This window comes from Ochotona princeps, chromosome 8 (assembly GCF_030435755.1).
Source record: "Ochotona princeps isolate mOchPri1 chromosome 8, mOchPri1.hap1, whole genome shotgun sequence".
NCBI classification, from domain to species: Eukaryota; Metazoa; Chordata; class Mammalia; order Lagomorpha; family Ochotonidae; genus Ochotona; species Ochotona princeps.
The window spans coordinates 63,810,000-63,830,978 of NC_080839.1; the positions used below are offsets into that span (position 1 = coordinate 63,810,000).

A 20,979-nucleotide genomic window follows, 5' to 3' on the forward strand; every position below is an offset into this window, starting at 1 on the left:
CTCCTACAGACCACATCTACTCCTGTTCCTATGCTATGCTAGTGACACAAAGCACTGTTATTTTTTCACAGGATGCACAAACAAGTCAAACCAAACCACTGCGCAAACCAAACGTGCAGAAGAAAATCATTTACACGCACCTGGCACCAGCCCCACTCCCCACCTGCTACACTTCTGGGCTTGAGACTCCCAGGGGGTGTAGACTGGGGAGCAGGAAGAGCCTGGCAAGGGGCACAGGGTGTCCCAACCACACCCACATAGGGCCAGACAGGCAGCGAGGGCATCCTGGCTGTGGGGGGTGGGGCGGGAAGCTGACACCTGTCGGTCTGACTTGGGAAGAGGGTGGGGCAGGGAGGCCATGAGTTTTAATACACATCTGCTAAAGTGCTCTGGGCAACTGGCCGTCAGCAAGGGGGCAGGGCACTGCAGCCGGGCCGTTCTGAGCCAGCAGGTGGAGGCAGGTGCGAGAGGAGGGGCTGGGCCTCGATCTGTGCATAGTGTGGGCTTCCTGCGCCTAGAACAGCCCGCTGAGGTTGGGGGCGGAGGGCTGGGGGAAGAAGGGGGCCGAGGCAAGAAAGGACCACAGAACAGCTCAAAGTGCCTGTTAGGGTTGGCTCGAAGCACAGTGAATCACGTTCAGATATGGGGAGGGCGCCCAGGCCCTTCCTCCCGGGCCCCCCACATCCTCCCCATAGGTGGTGTGCGGCCCAGCCCCGCTTCTCCCTCTCGCCCTCCCCCGTAGCTGCTGCGGCCGGCCGGAAGGTGCGCGGGGCAGGTGGCAGGGTGCATCCTCACGTGGGGGGAGCCGCCCAGGGCCTTTACCAAATGCCGCTTGACCTGCCGCCGGGGGGCGCGAGGATCCGGGCCGAGGCTCTCTTTGGAACGTGGTCATCGATCTGAGAACCTGCCGGGGTAGGGAGAGCTGAGCTGAGCACGGTTGCGCAATCCAGGCGCGCATGTGAGGACCGGGGTCTGCTAGCCGCCCGTGAGTCTGCGTGGTCTCTCTCCGCGCTCAGAGAAACCCAGGCACACTGAGGGTCACCTAGCTCTGGGCTCAGCGACACAGCTTGGCACTGACAAGTGTGAGGGACAGAACACTGCCAAGGACCCAGAGATTCCGCTGATGGCCTGGGGCCAAGACATGGCCCCAGGGGACAGAGGGACAAGCATAGAAGGTCAGGAATCTGAGGTCACAGCTTGCCCCAAGTGATTGGAATATATAAATTACAATTGATTTCCCCATGGGGAGGGGGATAAGGAAGGTGGACATGGGGAGTTGAAGGAGGAGGAGGAGGAGTCAGGAGGTCAGAGGGAGGAAAGAGAACAGGGTCTGGCAGTGTAGGGTTCACTGCGCGCTGGTGAGGATGGGTGGGTGGGCAGAGTGCCCTTCTAAGGTGGGGTACCCAGCTTTGTGCAGGACCCTCAAGGGGTCACGAGGGATGAAAACACCTCCAGTCAGAAAGTACCAGAAAGTCTCCCAGGAAACCTAAAATGCCCATGCCTCCCACCTCGGAGCGCACACTCTCGCCGAGGGCTGCAGGCATGGGGCTCCCCGCTTGCCCCAGGCCTCCACAGACTCTCACCTGAGAGGCTGAAGCTCGACTCGTGCAGGTCCCGCATGCCCCCGTGCCGGGTGACAGGCCGCGTGGGCGTGTCCGCCAGCGGCGTGCCTGACTCTTTCTTCCCAGGGTGCACCACGACAGCCACGTCCCCCAAGTAGGGTGTGCGGTCCACTCCTTTCACCTTCAAGGTCTGGGAAGGATGGTGAGAGAAGAGAGAGAGAAGACAGATGCTATCAGAGACGCCAGCTGGAACTGCAGCCTCCCTGACCTGGACCCACGTGACCGCTGACCGCTGGGGCGAAGGGGCTGAAGGCCCATGTCAGCAGGGAGATGGGACTGCCACAGGCTTCCGGAAGCCCTCCATCGCCACCAGGGTGTCTCGCGAGGGGGACTAGGGACTGAATTAATCAACCCTAGGAGAGGTCACTGGAATGTTCTTCCTGGATCTTTTTCTATCACGTTGCTTTTCCTTCTTATCTCCTCTTAGACATGGGGAAACAGCAATAATAGCTAACTGGGTGCAGCCAAGGTGGAGGAAGCCTTGTCCGGAAGTTGCTTCTTTTTCCCAACGTCTTTCTCACCCATCCGAGACAATGGCCTGTTCTGCAAAAGCAGTGTCTCCTGCAGCAGCACACCTCTTCCTAGACACTGTGGTGGACAGTTCTGTCTTCTCAGACACCCGTGGCTGTCGTGCAGTCTCTCGCAGTTCACCACCAGGAGAAAGCCTCTGCCCCCTCAGCTTATTTGCCACAAACCCTGGGGTATCTGCCTTCTGCTCGGGTCTCAGAATCCCATTTCCCCACAGTTAGCCATGTCGAGCTTAGGAGCTGGCAGCATTGGGGCAGGCATGTGATCCAGGGTTAGGATGCTTGGGTCACACGTCAGACTATTTATTTAAAGACCTCGGTTGAGTTCCCATCTCTGGCCCAGTCTAGACTGTCACAGGTTTTTTTTTTTTTTTTTTAAGATTTATTTATTTTTATTGCAAAGTCAAATATTACAGAGAGGAGGAGAGACAGAGAGGAAGATCTTCTGTCCGATGATTCACTCCCCAAGTGATTGCAATGGCCGGTGCTGCACCGATCCGGAGTCAGGAGCCAGGAACTTCCTCCAGGTCTCCCATGCAAGTGCAGGGTCCCAAGGTCTTGGGCCGTCTTTGACTGCTTTCCCAGGCCACAGGCAGGGAGCTGGATGGCAAGTACAGCTGCCAGGATTAGAACCGGTGTCCATATGGGATCCCGGCGTGTTCAAGGCGAGGACTTTAGCTGCTAGGCCACCACACCAGGCATCTGTCACAGGCTTTTGAGGAATGAACAAGCAGATGGGAACTTTCTTTCTTCAGGCCCAAGATCAAAGTGCAGGAGAAGAAGCTGCAGCCCCAAAGAGGAGACCCATAGCTCCCGGGACAGGCAGACTGCAGTGTACATAACACAAATCCCATAGCCCCAGCAGGTGGAAGTCCAGATTCCAGGAACTAAGCACCTGCAGGTGAAACGGCCATGTGGAGTCTCACTTACTCAATGACTAACCCTCAGCAGGGCCGGGCCTCCCAGGGTCTCTCAGGTTCAGTGCAGGAGCAGCAGGCCAGGCGTGAGAGCAAGAACATCCTCTCGAATGGTACTTCCCTGATGTGGGCGTTGTGGAAGCAGGAGGGCCAGGTGGAATCCCTCTGTGCTACGTGGGGACGTCTGCTTCTTGGTTCCCCTCCTCTCCAGGGCCCCTCCCTAGCTGTCTCCTGTGAACTGGCATCTGTCTTGTGTTTCTAAACTTTGATTTGTAATTTACGACTCAGTTATTTCTAGGATCTTCATTAGGTTGAGCCATCATTGCTGCGGCCTAATCCCTCCAAGAAACACCACCCCGCTCATCAGCAGATTCCCTCTGCAGACCACCTTGTGTGTGAAGGCGTCACTCCTCCAGGCGCTGCCATGGAACAGGGCGCTGAGCCTCCTGTCCCCATGAAAGGTACATGCTGGAGATGGGGACGGGGGAGGACACTGGCCAACCTGGGAGGAGCCCCAGTGTTTGGATTTAACACTGTTTTCTGACACCCCAAGCCTGCTCCCCAGATAGTGCACCTGGGCTTCAGATTTCTATATTTGGCTTCTGGGAGGGAAGCAGCTTCCCTTACTTTGAATCTAGGCTTTTCCCCAGGGGAGCTGATCAGCAGCCTTGATCTTATTTTTATGGATATCTTTATTTATTTGAAAGGCAAAGTTACAGAGAGGGAAAGAGACAGAGAGAGAATCTTCCACCTGCGGGTTCACTCTCCAAATGACTGGGCCAGGCCAAAGCCAGGAGCCAGGAGCCAGGAGCCAGGCAGGAGCTTCTTCTTGGTCTCCCATGTAGGTACAGGACTTGGGCCCCCCTCAGGTGCTTTCCCAGGCACACTAGCAGGGAGCTGGATTGGAAGTGAAGCAACTGGGACTTGATTTGGTGCCCATATGGGATGCCGGTACCTCAGGCAGTAGTTTAACGTGCTATACCACAGCAATGTCTGCCATCCCCAGTTTTCCTTTTATTAAAGATTTATTTGGAAGGCACAATGACAGAAAGAGAGCAAGTGAGAGAGAAATGACACTTGCTGGGTCACTTCCCCAAATGTCTGTAGAAGCTGGGACTGGGCCAGGCCAAAGCCAGGAGCCAAGGACCTCGGACTCAAGCACTTGGGCCATTATCTACTGCCTCCCTGGCATGTTAGTAGGGGAGCTGGATTAGAAGCAGAGTGAGTCATTGGGATGGGACTTGGCCCCTAGGCATGGGATGCTGGCATCCCCTAAGCAGCCACTTAGCTCCTTGCCCCGCAGGGTCTACTCTGGCAACCTAGATCTTCAAGTGTTAAGATGCCTGCTAATTTTTGGGCTTTGGAAGATGGCTTCCCAACTACCAGCTCTACTTCTGCTTATGTCATCCAGAGTGGAGGAAGCAGCCAAGCCATGGCAGACCCCCTGAACCCTCATACCCCTGGGCATGCAGCAGCCATGGCACACATATCCCTCTGGAGTCTTGAAGAACTGGGGACTCTCTCTCTATCTTGTCATCTGAGGAGGAGGGGAATGGGAGCCCACATATTCCAGCATAGTACACCCCTTGCTCCACACTGGCCAGAAGAGAAGTAGGTGGGAAACTGGGTGAGAAATCTCTGAGTTTGAAGACAACTCTGTAGGTGCACTCTGCCCTCCCTCCTTACCTTCTCTCTCTCCTTACCTTCTCTCTCTGGACCAGCTTCTTGTAGACAGTGTCTGGGAAGGACCTCAGGGGGCAGAACTTGCCGGTGCCCTCGGCACACATGAACACACCATTCTCGTACACGACACGGCCCCGGCTGATAGTGACCAGGGGCACACCGTGGCAGCGCATGTTCTCATATAGGTTGAAGTCTCCGCCCTGAACCTGGGTGCTGGCTGAGATGGTCCTGGTGGGGAGGAAATGGGGGGAGAGGTTGCTCTAAGAAACAATGAAGATACAATAGTTAGATAGGAAGGGAGGACCACCCTCCACCCCCCACCCAGTAAAGGTGGGCTGTTAGGGGTTGAACTCTATGCTGTCATAATTCATAGGCGAACGTTTTAATGCCCAGAACCTCAGAATGTGATCAAAGCCTGGAGAAAGGGCATTCATAGGGGCCACTGAGGTACAGTGAGTTTGCAGGGGTAGCCCTGATGCAATTTGATTGCGCACTTGCAGGGAGAGGACGCCCAGACACTGGGAGACATGTGGCCCCACAAAGGAAGTGGGAGAAGATGGCCACCATCAAGCCAGGGTCCTCATCCTCTGGGCCCCATGGAGAGTAGGGATTCTATGCTTTGGGCACCCTGAGTCCCTTGCAGCCAGGCTTACTTTGTGGCTTCGGGGTCCCACACCACCACGTCAGCGTCGGCACCTGGGATAATGCGGCCCTTGCGAGGATACAGGTTGAGAATCTTAGCCGCGTTGGAACTGGTAACAGCCACAAAGCGGTTCTCGTCCATCTTCCCGCCAACCTGGAACATTGCAGGAGTTGTTAGGTCAAGTATGTCCTGGGCATGTGTCTTACATCTCTACAGACTTTTCTGTTACGTTAATAATCTTTTTGTTTGTTTGAGAGGCAGAGGGGAAAATATTGGTTCATTCCCCAAATGCCTGCATTGGCTGGGGTTGGGCTGGAGCCAAAGCTGGGAACCAAGAACTCAATCGAGGTCTCTCCTGGAGGTTACAGGGACTTAGGGAACTGAGCCACCATCTGCTGCTTCCCAATGTGTGCATTCGCAGCAAGTTGTAGGAAGAAGCCTGAGCCAGGAAGCAAACCCAGGTACCCCAACATTGGATGCTGGTATCTTTTTTTTTTTAAAGATTTATTTATTTTTATTGCAAAGTCAGATATACAGAGAGGAGGAGAGACAGAAAGATCTTCCATCCACTGATTCACTCCCCAAGTGACCACAATGGCTGGAGCTGAGCTGATGCAAGCCAGGAGCCTCCTCCAGGTCACACACATGGGTGCAGGGTCCCAAGGCTCAACTGCTTTCCCAGGCCACAGGCAGGGAGCTGGATGGGAAACAGGGCTGCTGGGATTAGAACCAGTGCCCATATGGGATCCTGGCACGTTCAAGGCGAGGACTTTAGCCGCTAGTTAAGATGCTGACATTGTAACTGCTACGCTGATTGTCTCCTCCTAGCACTGTGACCTGACCTGGAACCTTTTAGCTTCCTTGGTCAGAGCTGCCCATGCCACAGGTGCCCTCTCAGATGCCCAGTAGCTTGATGCCGTGAGCTCACTCAGCCCTTTGGTGGTGTGTCTGCTCTTGTTCCAAAAGGCTCTACCATTGGAAAAGATGATATATTGTAATAGGAGGTATTTAAAATTTATTCCTGGGCCCGGCGGCGTGGCCTAGCGGCTAAAGTCCTCGCCTTGAAAGCCCCGGGATCCCATATGGGTGCCGGTTTTAATCCCGGCAGCTCCACTTCCCATCCAGCTCCCTGCTTGTGGCCTGAGAAAGCAGTTGAGGACAGCCCAATGCATTGGGACCCTGCACCCGCGTGGGAGACCCGGAAGAGGTTCCAAGTTCCCGACTTCGGATCGGCGCGCATCGGCCTATTGCGGCTCACTTGGGGAGTGAATCATCGGACGGAAGATCTTCCTCTCTGTCTCTCCTCCTCTGTGTATATCTGGCTGTAATAAAATGAATAAATCTTTAAAAAATAAATAAATAAAATTTATTCCTGGAACTTTCCATTGAATATTTCTGGATCATGGTGGTCTGGGAGGTGGTCACTAAAGCCTTGGAAAGTGAGGTGAAGTTATTGCATTTCTTCCTGGAAAAGCATCTTGCTGTCCCACTCTCCTTGCCATTAGGGTGCAAGGCATTTCCCAAGCTCCTGGCTTAGTCTCCAGGATGGCACATCTCCTTGGAGCTCACACTCTGCACTGAATCTAATCCGTGATAGATCAAGACCCAAAATACCATGTTCCACGGGCAGAACAGGTGTTATTCAAACAAAGTCCCAGTCCCTATCTGTTTTGAAATGCAATTAAATAAGATGGATCCAGAGCCTTAAAACATTTTTTAAAAGATATACATCTTGGATCAGAGACCCAATCCCAAGAATCCATTCTATGGAAATGAGTAGAAATGCTGACCTACACTCAAGAACAGAGGGGTTCTTGACAGCATCATTTCTAAGAGTGAAAATTTGAAAGAGCCACATGTTCCCAACCTCAGGAGGGATTAGTAAAGGCTGTTGCAGGACTTTGGCCACTGGAGGAAATACTTTGCAGTCATCAGAATGATAATGTAGACAAATATCTGGATGGGAGGGTATTTGGCACAGTGGTGGAGGCATTGCTTGGTGTTGGAATATATTCAACAGGAAAGCTGGGACAACAAAGGCCGGTGGGAACCTGTTGAGAAGAGGCTCCAAGAAAGAGGAGGCTTCAGCAAAGAGTACACTTAGCAGGCCCGGCGTTGTGGCCTAGCAGCTAAAGTCCTCTCCTTGAACGCGCCGGATTCCCATATGGGCACTGGTTCTAATCCCAGCAGCTCCACTCCCCATCCAGCTCCCTGCTTGTGGCCTGGGAAAGCAGTCAAGGACGGCCCGAAGTCTTGGGACCCTGCACCCATGTGGGAGACCAGAAAGGAAGTTCTTGGCTCCTGGCTTTGGATCAGCGCAGCACTGGCCGTTGCGGTCACTTGGGGAGTGAATCATCGGATGGAAGATCTTCCTCTCTGTCTCTCCTCCTCTTTGTATATCTGCCTTTCCAATAAAAGTAAATAAATCTTTAAAGAAAAAAAGAGTGTACCTAGCGTGTACTCTTGTCCCCAGTGAGTCCCTGGATGGTGAACACTTGTGCTTAGTTAGCCAATCATCCTAGATCAAAGCAGTGCTCCTTATCAGTATCTCACACCAATGATGCTTTGATCCAGGTGCCTTGCCAGCTCCCCTAGAACTCCCTACTTACACATGTGGCACGAGTTGTATATAAAACCCGACCTTTGTAACCCATGTTTGAACTGAGCTGAACTGTGTTTGAACTGTTGCTTTGCTGAGTGTATATAAACGGGAATCCTGGAAATTCAGTCGCCCAAGAGAGCACTGTCCCCCCATTTCTTTTTGGTCACTTTCCTCCCCAGGACCTGCCAGGTAAACTTGCACTTGGGATGCTGCAGCCCATGTCAGAGAACTTGGGTTCCAGCTTAATCTCTGCTCCCCATTCCAGCCCCATGCTAATGTGCACACCGAGCAGTGATGGTCCAAGGACTTGGGTCCCTGCCACCCACCACCTGGGGGACCCAGATTGAGTTTCTGGCTCCTGGCTTTAGCCTGGCTGCTGCAGGCATCTAGGGAGTGGATGAGTAGTTGGGAGATCCTTGTCTTTTTCAAATAAATAACAATAAGAAAATAATATTAAACACTGACAGCAAATAAATATATTTAAAAAATAAAATCTTTACTAATAGAAGACATTCAAAATATACTGTTACTTGTAGGCAAAAAACAAATAAATGTAAAAAGCTGAACCTGGTTATTAAAGTACCTTAGGGTGCATCACAGAACTAGAGGGAAATTTACCAGAATGTCAATTGCTTTATTTCTAGGCATGGAGTTTTGGGGACTGTTCTCTTAAATTTTTCAGTAAATTCAGAATTTCTATAATAGGTCGAATACTTTTCCCATCAAGGGGTAAAAGAGCTTTTGCTTTGAAAGGGAACAAGACCCCAGGTGACACCTGTCCTCCCAAGCAGAAGCTCAGACCTGGAAAGAGGAGTGGTCGCAGGGAGGGGCTAGGTGAGAGCAGGGGCCACGGGGGGCCTGGGCGGGGCGAGAGGAGGGGCTGCGGGAACGTACCACGCCTCTCTCCCACACGACGCTCATCCGGTCCTGCACACCACTCACTCCGTGCGGGATCTTGGTGAAGTCCTCCTTGCCCATGGCTTTCTGCTTCGTGGTGAATGGCCGATGATCCGAAGCCACGATGTTGAGAGTGTCACTGGATGGAAAGAAAGACGGGTAAGAGGAGCAGAGAAAAAGCTTGGGCCCAGGGAAGCAGATACAGCCAACTCCACTCTTAGCTCTGCCACTCAGTAGCCCTGTGACCACTGTGTGGACCTCACTTTACTTATCAGCAGCAGTACGGGAACATGTACAGGTTGCCAGTACCTGGGGAGACTTGAGTGACAACCTTGGGAATGACACTTTCTAAGGAAGCGGTGTTACTCTCAGGAATTGTATGCTAAATCCCACCCACCAGACCCCACTGGCAAGAAGCAGGTCCTGGGTAAACATTCCCCATTCATTGCTAAGCTTTCCTAACCTCCCCAAGCTGTAGGCAACTGCCTAGGTTGCCTTGTACCTAGCAAGTGCTAGGAGAAAAGCAGCCAGTAGCTGGCAGGCATTTTGGATCTGGTTAATGCCAAATTTGTGTTAATCATAACAGTGTGCCAGCATAATTGTCCATTTCTTTCCTCTCTCCCTTCCTTCCTTCCTTCTTTCCCTCTTTCTTTCCTTTCTTTTCTTTCTCATTCCTTCCTTCCTTCCTTCCTTCCTTCCTTCCTTCCTTCCTTTTTCTCTCTTTCTCTTTCTTTCTTGATATGTGGGGAAGGCAGAAACTGCTGGGTTGGGACATGATACTTTGCGCCCAGGCAGATGGAATGGGGAAGAGGGTCTGTGGATATATTGGAGTGGGAGCAGCTGAGGGCATCTTTCACAGGGGAGGAATGACTTCTGGAACTTCCCTGGGCTGGGTCACTGCACTCACAGGTAAGCAAGGGAGCTGAGATGGTGTGGACTGGGTCTGGGGGCGGGTCAGACTGGGCTAGGCTGCAGCACCCTCTGGTGCTCACAACAGCTAGAACATATGTGAGACAGGCCAGGCTGGACTGTAGTACCTACTGGATCACATGAGAGCCAGGGCTTTGGTGGGTTGGGCTGGGCTAGGCTGCAGCACCCTCTGGTGCTCACGACAGCTAGAACATATGTGGGACAGGCCCGGCTGGACTGTAGTACCTACTGGATCACATGAGAGCCAGGGCTTTGGTGGGTTGGGCTGAGCTAGGCTGTAGTGCCCACTGGTGAGAGCTAAAATGGGTACAGGCCAGTATGGTGTATGTATCCGTCTCAACTATGTGAACAATGTTAAAAAAAAGAAAATAAAAAACAAAAAAATGTTTTGCTAACCAACCCTGAGCTACATCCTTCCTTGAATGTGGGGTTCCAATTCCCAGAAGGAAAGAAAGCAATGAGGGCAGAGAACTCTGACCCTGTAAGTCCACCAGGCTTTGTAGGTCAGCAGGTTCACTGTCAGTGTCCTCTGTGACCTTGGTCCTGGAACCATTATCAAGGTCATCTTTCATGCAAGGATGTAGGTGGCAAAGGCCCACCAGGCCCTGCAGGTACTCCCTAGGTGGTTTTGACCGAAGGCAGGACAGTGAGAGGGGACACAGCATACCAGGCCCTCTGCCAAGCCAGGGGCCCGACTGCCAGCCCATACTTAGAGAGAGGTCTGCAGGCCAAGGGCTCCCAGGCAGTGAGGGGTAGAGGAGTCAGAATGTCTCTGTTGCCCAGACTGGGGTACCCTCAGGAGTAAGGGGTTGATTTGTGTGGAGTGTGGAAGAGGGCCTGGCTATAGCAGGCAGGGGTCCCATGCAGCAAGTGCCTTGTGAGCGCCTGTGGTATCTGCGGTGCTCCCTGCAGCAAGGGGAGCAGGGACAGAGGCCCTCTCTCCAGTGATGAGATGGCAAACTCTTCCCATTGTTGAACCATCATGGGCCATCTGCAGTCAGGCTCTTCCGAGGTCTGTCTCCTTGGGAGCTTGGCAGGGCTCAGTGGCTGCAGCTCTTGCAGGATGACCGATGGCCATGGCCAAAGCCACAGGAAGAGGACTTAGCTCTCTGTGCCATGGGTTGACATTACCTGCGAAGGCCACTCTGGGCCTCTGTGAGGGCTGCGGAAGAGACTGACCATGGGGCATAGGGGATGCTCCAGAACTCCAGGGCACACCTCACCAGAGAAGAATAGAGTCTTCGGAGTTTCATGCTTGGGGTGGAGGATCTCTAGATCCCTGAGCAGGGCCTGGAGTGGAAGGGAGTCCCTAGGGACTGGTGTTGTGGTGTAGCAGCTGAAGCCAATGGCAACATTCCTTGTGGGGACTGGTTCAAAACTTGGCAGCTCCACTTCCAAGCCAGCTTCCTGCAAATGGACCTGGGAAGGCAGCAGAGGGTGGCCCAAGGCTTGGGTTTCTGCATCCATACAGCAGACCTCGAAGAAGCTCCTGGCTTTGTCCTGGCCCAGCTCCAGCCATTTTGGCCTTTTGGAAGATCTCTCTCCCTCTTACTCCCTCTTTCTGTCTCTACCACTTCAACTTTTCAAATAAATATTTAAAAAGGGGTGAAGGAGGGGAGCTATCACAGGATAATAGACTGCCAGTCAGGGACCCACGGATATGACCTTAATGCCACAATCGAGCACCCACCTCAGAAGGCTCCATACATTGGGTGCTCACTATGCAACTGTGTAATAATGTGGGATTTTGGAGTGTGAGCCCCTTGGGTGCTGCCTGAATCTGGGAGATAGGAAACACCCTGCAGCGTCTTTAGAGTTTAAGTCACAAGTGGCCTTGTCAAGTGCATCCTTTAACAACTTACATATTCAAAATCACTTTCTAAAGTAGATAATTATGAGAAAGCTCATACTTTCTTAACAGAATAATTGGTGTTTGGATTTTCTATCACGTTTCGCATCATTTAGATTATAACCAATAATATGCTATATATAAAAGCAAAATTATACTGATAATAAATTACTATGAATGGAGTGTTAAAGTTAAGCTCCAAATTCTATTAAACAGAACACATTTTTTAACAAGCACTAATTTTAAAAGGTCTTCAAACTGTTTTTGCAACATTTGAAATTATAATTTTCCTTAAATGCAAAATAATTGGCATACATTTGACAGAATGTGATATAAAAACACACTACTCTGGGGCTTGGCGGCGTGGCCTAGTGGCTAAGGTCCTCGCCTTGATCCCATATGGCCACTGGTTCTAATCCCGGCAGCTCCACTTCCTCTCTGTCTCTCCTCCTCTCAGTGTATCTGACTTTGTAATAAAAATAAAATAAATCTAAAAAAAAAAAAAACCACACTACTCAATGAATGACATTGTTTCCAGTGCCTATTTGAACTTGCCTGGATCTAGGCACTAGAATTTGGGTGGGGCTAGGCACTTGTTATCTTTTCATTCTCTCAGTAAATGTGTGTGCAGTTAACAGGGGTATTTAAAGAGCTTCTTTGGTCTTGGAACCAAGCCCAAAAGACTATAGTGAATTCTTGATGTTACCTTACAGATAACGAAAAAGAGAGTTATTATCCCAATGAAAAATATCTTTAGGAACAAGAGCTGGTCCTGGACAGGTTGGCTTAGTACTTGAAAAACTGGCAGAGGTGCCCACATGCTGCAGTGGAGCAGCCTGGTTTGGTTTCCCATCAGTGCAGACCCTGGAGGCGGTGGTGACAATTCGGGCCACCCTCTTGGAAACCTGAACGGTGTTCCTGGCTCCTGGCTCCCCCAGCCCGGCCCAGCCCCAGCCGGTGCAGGCATTTGAGTAGTAAACAGGGAGATGGCAGCACTCTCTCCACAACAGATAAACAAGAACCAAAAATAAAGAACTGTTCTTGCCTTTCTCTTTTCATCTTTGCCTTTCCACTTCACTGAAATCCATAGGAGCCGCTGCTGCTTGCTGCTACACCACACTGTGGGCCTGGATAAAGTCATGGCTGTTGTGCCAAGTTGCTCCTGGCTCCTCCTTCACCCTGAGACCCTGTCAGAGGCTCTCCGCTTGGATTTGGGAAGCCCCCTCTCCACCACCTGGCTAGCACACCAGGATTTCCAGTAGGAATTTCCTAGTTGTGACAATCGGGACTGAAAACTTCAGGGATTAAATCAGTAACCCTTGGTGGGGTCTGTCACTTCCTGCTATTCTGCCCTGACACAACAGAAGGGCACACATCGGTACTTGAATACCCCGGCAAGGAGAGAGTAACTGCCTCATCCCCCAGAGCGTCACTAGAGGGTGGAAGGAAGCTGCAGTATCTCAGGGATGGCAGGCAAGGCGCAGGTGCACCAGGGCTGCCATGTCTTACTTGGCCAGCAGGCTCATGAGGTAGGTGGAGGTGTTGGTGTCCAGCCTCAGGGGCGGCACGGTGACATAGGCGGCGGCGTGGGCCCAGTCCTGGTGGTAGTAGTGCAAGCCCGTCAGCGTGGCGTGGGCAGTGGTGGTCTCGGCCAGCACAACCTTACCTGGAGGAGGAAGAAGGGCCCCAAGCATCAGCAAGCCACCAAACACCCCGGGACCCTTGGTCTGAGTCTCTCAAGTGAAAGGGTGGAAGTCACAGATAAGGGAAGGCTGAGAACCCCCAGCCCTCTCCACTCAGCGGCTGACTCTGTGGACCCTTGGGTGCTCCCCCACCCGACAGGGATGCTTTGGTTTGGCTGTGCAGGGAGCCCTGGGGGCATGATGCTTAGCAGTGGGGTGGGGGTGGGGAGCACAAAACAGCCTGGACTGGTTTGTGAGCAGGCAGGTGCTGTAGCAGCTTCAGGACAACTGCTGGGTGAGGAGGGGGGCATCCAAAGCAGAGCCAGAGGGCAGAGAGCTGGGGTGGCGGGGTCGGTGAGCCCAGTTAGCAGGCTGGGGCAGTCACAGCACAGGTAAGACCCCAAGAGAGGCTTCAACTTGGGAAGGGATGGGAAGGTTGTCATCCAGAGGGTAATCCTAGGGCTGTGACTGCGACTTTGCTGCTGTAAGCCCTGGCAAGGCTAGCAAAACCTGTGGGTGTTAGCTACAGGGGCCACGCCAGTACCCCCAGCCCCCAACAGCCAGCTGGCTGCAAGAGAAACTGGGCCCACTCCCTGGCGTTTCTCCAGGGACTTCCCAGACAACCCCCTGAAACGTGCGCTGGAGCCCATCCAGAATTTATGCTGGATGCCAAGGCAACCACTAGTAAAACCTGAGAGAAATGTTGCCAGGCCCAGCGGAGGTGGCAGACTCTGTCTAAAGCTGTTGTGCGTGCAAACGTGCAGAGGAAAACACTCCCCTTTCCTTGGATGAGCCCAGGTCAGTGCAGGGGTGTCTGAGAAGACAGTAGCAGAGAGGGCGGGGAAGAAGCTGGCTGAATTCAGGCCTTAGGAGTCAGGTCCCAGGAGGTGGGGAGGGGGTGTGCTTGAAGCTGGCGGGGGCCCGTCATTCTCCAATCCCACCACGTGGTCCTGTCCAAGCCCGGGGACTCACCTTGCATCTTAGCAGCTGCGATAACATCACCAGCCGAGATGCTGGACACGTTGACCAGGTAGATCGGACAATGAGTCTAAACATAGGGAAGAGTGGGAAATGGGAGGCAGCATCTCATGCACGCAGCAAGCACCAGGGTAGCCCCGCAACACAGCTCCTGCTCCCACCCCTGCATCGTTGCAGCCTGCCAACTAGGGGAGTCTTAAGCAGGAAACACAGGGCTGGCAGCCAGAGCCCAAGCACAGGCCAAAGAACTGCACCAAGTGAGGCAGCCAGCAGCCAGCACTGGAGCCTCACCAGGCCCTGGGGCAAGACTGTCTGAACCTCACGTTCTCTTCCATCTAAAAACCACAACTGCACTTGAACAGGAGGGGCCATCCTTCTCATTGTTATCTCCCACTCATAACCAGGATGACTTTGAGATAGCGAGGATTATATTCCGTATGCCCTGCTGAACTTCTGGGGTCTCTGTCTGAGTCCTGTGGTTGTTCAGGTCCTTCCTTGCTGCCCACTAAGCTTCCATGTGGAAGGACTGGATGAAATAACTGTTGCCATGACGATCAAACAATGTCACTGCCTGGCCACAAGAGGGCTGACGGGAAACTGTTACCCGAGGGTTCTCCTGAAGCTGCCCAAGTTGACCAACTCCTTGTGAGAGTGGCTGGACTCACAATCTCTCTGCACCTGTAGTCTTCCTCAGCAGACACCCTCCTTCCTGCTGGCATCCTCCTGGGTATCCCTGGTTGTTCCAGAAGCCAGAATGACACACATACTGACGTCTGGGCCTCCCACCCTAGGCTCGGATTGCTGTGAGTGGGCCTGGGACTCTGCATTTTGAAGTTTCCAGCAAGTGAAGCTGAAACTGTTGGTCTGGGGAACAGCACTTCAAAATCACCAATCTCGCTCAGGTTATGGGAGAATGGTCTTTGATATGGGGTCCCCCTACCCAACCATGGTGGAAAGCTGGTGATGCTCTCATCCTAATGCTCTGTTAATACCTGCCTCACAGTGGAATGCTTGCAGCCACATCTCTTCCCCACCCCCTCCTGCTCCCATCAACACCCCTTTACTCTGAACCACACCAGGGGAAAAGTGTGAGAGCAGTGGTCCAGAGGTTTAAGTGATGTCTCTCACCTACTTCTCTGAAACAGACTCCAGCTGGGGGAAGATGTTGTGGTTCCCTCCACAATCTGCCATCCTGCCTACCTTGGGAGCTGTCTGCACCTGTGCCATAAATTGAGGCTCCAGCAAGCTCAGTGGGGTGGGCCAGGCTGCTGGCAGGAATGGGGGTAGGAGACAGAATCGACCCAATAGGCAGCGCTGGAGTTCTGGGAGCCAGGTGTGGACAGGAGGGTACACCCCTAGGTTGGTTCCTGATTGCAAAGAGGAGATGAGGCCGCTTACCCTGTTGGCGATGGTGATGACACGGTGGGCGGCTTCCGCTTCCAGCTGTCAGCACAAAAGATGGGGAGACACCAAGGTCACCATTGCCTCCCAGCCAGCCCACACCTGTGAGGAGCCCGCTGCATAGAAAGTACTGGAACATCTAACTTGGACCTGGGACTGGGCGCATCTGGACGCACAGGCCGCTGCCTCAGGATAGGCAAGAGCACTAAGCTCTAACCACCATGGTTCCCACAGAGTGCGTCCCAGGACTCAGTACACCAGGACATGCTCATGGGACTATTTGGGGCTTGATAAAAGGCAGTGAAGTGATGAAGCCAAGGAAAGCCCGAGCACCACCTCTCCTGGTTTCTGGTGCTTTCTCTAGGCATCTGCCTTGGAACCACCGTGCAGGAGCAGCCGATACTGCATTCACTGCTGTCTGCCCAGGCAGGCTTCTATGCCTGTCTTTTCTGACATCAGGAGCTGGAGAAACAACTGGAACAGGGGTGGGAGAGGAATTGATAGCTCCTGTTTGTTGGGGGGGTCAGTAGCTCCTGGGAGAGGGGAATCAGGTAACTTCTGGGGTGCCATAGGTGGGGTGGGGGCTGTCTTGCACTTTGGAGAGTCATTGGCAGCATCTCTCACCTCTGCGCCCCTCCTCCACAGCCTCTCCTCCCCACCCCTGCACTGGAGTAACCCCAGCCATCTCTCAGCATTGTTCTTTGCTCCGGATGTATACCAAGGACCTCACACTCCACGACACATGCTGATGGGGACTGTGAGGGCCACCACCTGGGTCAAGCCTTGTCCTCCCTCTCTCTCGTGGGACTTCACAAGGAAGCCCCATCTCCTGTCCACCCCGGCTGCCTTTGGCCTCCTAGGTGCACCCTCAGTGGACGTGCTGCATTGAACCCAGTGTGTCTCCCTCTACCCATTCCAGAGGCTCCAAAAAGACCTCTAACCCAGACTCTCAGGAAAGATGGCGGCAGCCTCCTTGGGCTGGAGGAACTGGCCAACTGGGACAAGTCCTGTGTGGCGCTTGGACCCCACACCCTGACTGCTGCCCCTGGTTGCTTGAGGTGCCCCTTGCTGTCCCCATCAGGGACACCCCCACCCTCCCACTCTGCAAATGAAGATCAGCTTCCTTCCACAAAGGGAGGGCTGCCCTAACAGGTGCTACCAGAGCAGGATTTACAGGGAGGGACACTAGGAGGGCCTTTGTCTCAAGTCTGTGTACTTAGACAAGACTGGGGGTAGGGCAGAGCAAGGCTCTGAATCAGTATTGTAGTGAGGGGTGAGGGGGCTAGGAGCAGGGGGCACAGATGTGTCTCTCATCTCTGGGTTGGGGAAGGGACCTTATCCCAAATCATTGAGTCACTGGCTCTGCCCATGTAGTCTGCCTTTTGTCTCCCAGCACCCCATAGCTGCTGGTATTGTCTTTGAAATCAGAATCAAGGAGGGTGAGTGCTATTCCCCCTTACTGTCTTCCCCAAGGAAGCGCAAGATCAAGTTGCCCTCAGCATGGAGGAAGCTGTTCCTGGGAAGCTTCCAGTTGGGAATCGCCTATGTAGAAGGCAATACAGCTTCCATTTCGGATGTTACTGCTTGTGAGTCTGCAGGACACAAATTGCAACAAAGGACACAGGGTTTTTCTCACCTCCTCTGGACGGCTGATTTCGATTCCTTCCGGGCCTGTGATCCCCAAATCCAGGGCTTCTTTAGCACCCTGAACAACAGCAAGAGGAAGAGAATTCAGAGAATTGTGGCTATGCAAAAATATCGAACCTGTGCTACGGCAGAAAGTGCTAGACCCAGTCCACCCCAGCAGGCCCTCCACTTTCTCATTCCATAAGGCTCATTTCTCAGAGAGGGTTTGTGAATATGGGAAGCCCCATGCACTAGGGTTCTGCCGATTCTTCTTCGCCATGGCTGAACCTGTCGTAAGATGCGCTTCAGTTACTAGCCAATAGGCCTGTAATGTTAAAGGCAAGCACTTTTAATGTTCAGAAAAGCCAGAATTTTCTCACTGGAAATATAGACAAATCTCCAGCGCCAAATGCATTTTACACCTTAAAGAGACATTGTCTTTTACAAGACAGTGGGAGGGCTTACATTTTCTGAGCAACAGGTGTCACCTAGGGCGTCCACATCCCACACTTCGTTTTACAACTTGTTTGATCTGAACCTTGTTAGATCAGTGACCAGGGTCAGGAGGCCTCGTGAGAACTGCCTCTACAGGGGTCCTCATCTGACACCCTGTACTGTAGACTTGCCTCAGCCACCAGCTCCCCGTTTTCAGCGTGGACCCGGGCAATGGCCCCAATGTCCCTGCAGGCATGCAGCACTTGATACAACTCGCTGTCTCGAAGCATGTACAAGTCCTTGTAGGTCATGAACATCTGGAATGAGTTGACGCCCTTCTCCCTCACCAGGGTCTCCATCTCTGCTTTCACCTGCAGAACGAGACACAAAGGCGAAGCTGCATGAGGAAGACAGATGGCAGCGCAGGCCCTGCGTGCAGGAGACGTGGGGCCTATCCTGGCTCGGTCCAGGCCCACCACAACCTCATGGTTCCTCACTTCCTTCCATCCCACCTTCCCAGCTACTATGAGCAGATGCATGCAAAAGATCTTTGAAAACCATAGTTGTAGGTCCTCTTGCCAAACTAGGGCCACACTTCCCTCATTGGGTAGGCTTGTTCTGTGTTTGTTCCTCTAAACTAAGCTTATTGATAAATGCAGGAAGATGACTTCTTTCTCCATAGCCTGTCCTCCCCAAGCCCACACAGAAGTCACCATGCAAAGACACTGATGCCAAAACCCCGGGACCCAGGGGAAAGTGAACTTAGGAACAAAGCAAAGCATGACAAAGCTGTGCAAATGTAGGAATTCATCCCCACGCTGCTCCTCTTAGGGAAACATCCTTGATCCCACAGGAAGACCAGCTGAGGGTCAGTGAGCTGACAGGACTGTGGGTGACCAGGGCATTGAAAAGTCACCAAGATTACACAAGGGTGGGACTTGCCTGAAGCGAAAGCTGCTACGGAAAAGACATGGAGTATAATGAATCTAAAACCCTAGATATATAAAAGCCCCCACAAAACATGAGTGCTTAGGGATAGCTGGTCTGGCCTTTGTTGCTGGGAAGTTGAGCGGACCCCATATTCCAGGCCATTTCAGGGAAAAGGGAGTGGAGAAAGGCTGTGGGACAGGAGCCACTCGCCCAGAGGGAGATGAGGGACAATGGGCATTTAGCATGGCATGCATCTGTGACCTGGCACCAGGAGGAGGGGGCTTGTGTGCTGTGATGGTTTTAGGATTCTAGAACCTTCTGCTAGTCTCAGGTCAGAAAGAGTGGGAGAGAATAGGTGAACCCCAAATTCCAGGTTAGGACCAGAGAGCAGAAGTATAGTGAGATTTTCACCATTTTACCATCCTGGGATGGAGTGAAGCCCTTTGTTCAGGGTCTGTAAGCAGAGAACTCGGTGAAACTGCTTGCTGCTGGTTGCTTTTCCGACCCTGGGACACCAGAACACTAAGCAGCACCTGTGACCTAACAAATGCTCGGTGAACAGTATACCCAGGCAGCTTCCCCAAGGCAGGAGCAGTAAAACGCTGAAGGCAATACCAAACCCAGGGGTTTGCTTATCCATGCTCAGGAAGACCAAGGAAGTAGGACTCTGGAGGAAGGAGGCTGAACTCTGACCCCGGGGCTTAGGTAGGGATAGCACAGGAAAGCCAGAGCATAGCAGCACAGAAACTAAGTGGGCACAGAGGCTGAACTGAACAAAGGGGCACAGCTGGGGCAACTTGGTGCTTGGCTCAGAGCAGGTGCTAGGTCCCAGGAGGCCAGCAGCATCCCAGGTTGCCCTGAGCAGGGACGGGGCCTACAGCTCAACTCAGCTCAACTCAGCTACTGGTGCAAAGGGGAAGAGTTGTTTTGTGCCTGGATGAGCCCTGCTCAGCCACCACACAGCAGTGCTGCCTGGCTGGTGCAGGTGGAACCTGATGTGAACATTAGGACATGTTGAGGGTCTCTGGTCAGATCCAGGAGCCAGTGGTCTGGATGCCTGGCATTGGCACACGTGGTGTTGTGTCTATGTTAAGCAGAACAAGCCGCTGGACTCCCAAATGCTTTCCATTTGGGCCTGTGGGAGAAGTTAAGCTGGTGGTGGGAGGGTTGCCCAAAGCGCTTCCAACTCCAGCTGGCTCAGCCCAAGGACTTCTCTGCCTTTAAGGTCCCTGGGCTCCTTCCCTTCCTGTTCATCCCACCAGCCCTGTTACCTTGGGAGCCCACCAGGTGATCCCCACGTGGAGGGCGTAGTCGCAGCAGACCTTGGGGTCGGCCAGAGCCCGGCACCTCTCATAGGCATCCACGAGGGAGGTCTCCTTGTCAGGCAGGACATGGCCCATGACCATGGTGGTGCCGCCCACGAGTGCCGCCTGTGGGAGGAGGGGAAGAGGTATCAGGTCAGGTCAGCCTGCAGCCAAGTTGCTGACACAGCGAGACACAGTCAGCCACGGGGAGGCAGGTCTTTGGGGACAGCCCCAGAGGCCACTTTGTGAGGATGAACGCAGAAGGGTCCAGGCAACTATGGGGCTGGACAAAGGTGTGGGAGAAGGTGTGCCTGCCTCATTGCCACTGTGGAGTCAGCATGCAGCCTCTCCTTTCTCATCTTGGGTTTCAGTTTTGGAAAAATCCCCATTTGTTACCAGGCCTAAGCCACCCCTCTTTTGCCAATGGGAATATCTCCCCCAAATGACTTTTGGCCAACTTGTACATATTGATGACATCACCAAATGTCTAGACATAGTAGGGAATTGGTATAAGCTCCTGGCTCCTGGCAGTAATAGCCATGTGAGCAATGAATGGAAGATCTCTCTTTCTCTCCCTCTGTCTGTAACTCTGTCTTTCAAATAAGTAGCCAAGTTTTTTTTTAAGAAAATAATACCATATAGATGGCATCAGCAAATGTCTTGGTGTCACACACACAGTTGTTACAAGCACATTATCTTCACTTCCATCTTGCTTGAGGCAGAGAACTTTTTAGCCGCTAGGCCACAGGGCCGGGCCCCACACATACATCTAAAAAAGTTCTCTGCCCGGTGGCGTGGCCTAGCGGCTAAAGTCCTCGCCTTGAACGCGCCAGGATCCCATATGGGCTCCGGTTCTAATCCCAGCAGCTCCACTTCCCATCCAGCTCCCTGCTTGTGGCCTGTGAAAGCAGTCGAGGACGGCCCAATGCATTGGGACCCTGCACCCGCGTGGG

General features: G+C 52.9%; 1 protein-coding gene across 1 annotated transcript in view; it reads right to left on the bottom strand.

Annotated features, from left to right (window-relative positions):
* Window positions 1–587: 587 nt before the first annotated feature.
* The window catches only part of DPYSL5 (dihydropyrimidinase like 5), a 76,522-nt gene continuing 56,130 nt past the window's right edge, over window positions 588–20,979 (bottom strand). The window contains exons 3-13 of the mRNA XM_004582662.2: window positions 19,994–20,152; window positions 17,984–18,163; window positions 17,368–17,436; window positions 15,729–15,773; window positions 14,325–14,400; window positions 13,180–13,336; window positions 8,889–9,030; window positions 5,403–5,545; window positions 4,770–4,977; window positions 1,584–1,752; window positions 588–904 (exon numbers count right to left, since the gene is read on the bottom strand). Of these exons, the coding sequence (XP_004582719.1) occupies window positions 819–904; window positions 1,584–1,752; window positions 4,770–4,977; window positions 5,403–5,545; window positions 8,889–9,030; window positions 13,180–13,336; window positions 14,325–14,400; window positions 15,729–15,773; window positions 17,368–17,436; window positions 17,984–18,163; window positions 19,994–20,152 (1,434 nt within the window). The 3' untranslated portion in view covers window positions 588–818. The remainder of the gene's footprint in view (window positions 905–1,583; window positions 1,753–4,769; window positions 4,978–5,402; window positions 5,546–8,888; window positions 9,031–13,179; window positions 13,337–14,324; window positions 14,401–15,728; window positions 15,774–17,367; window positions 17,437–17,983; window positions 18,164–19,993; window positions 20,153–20,979) is intronic.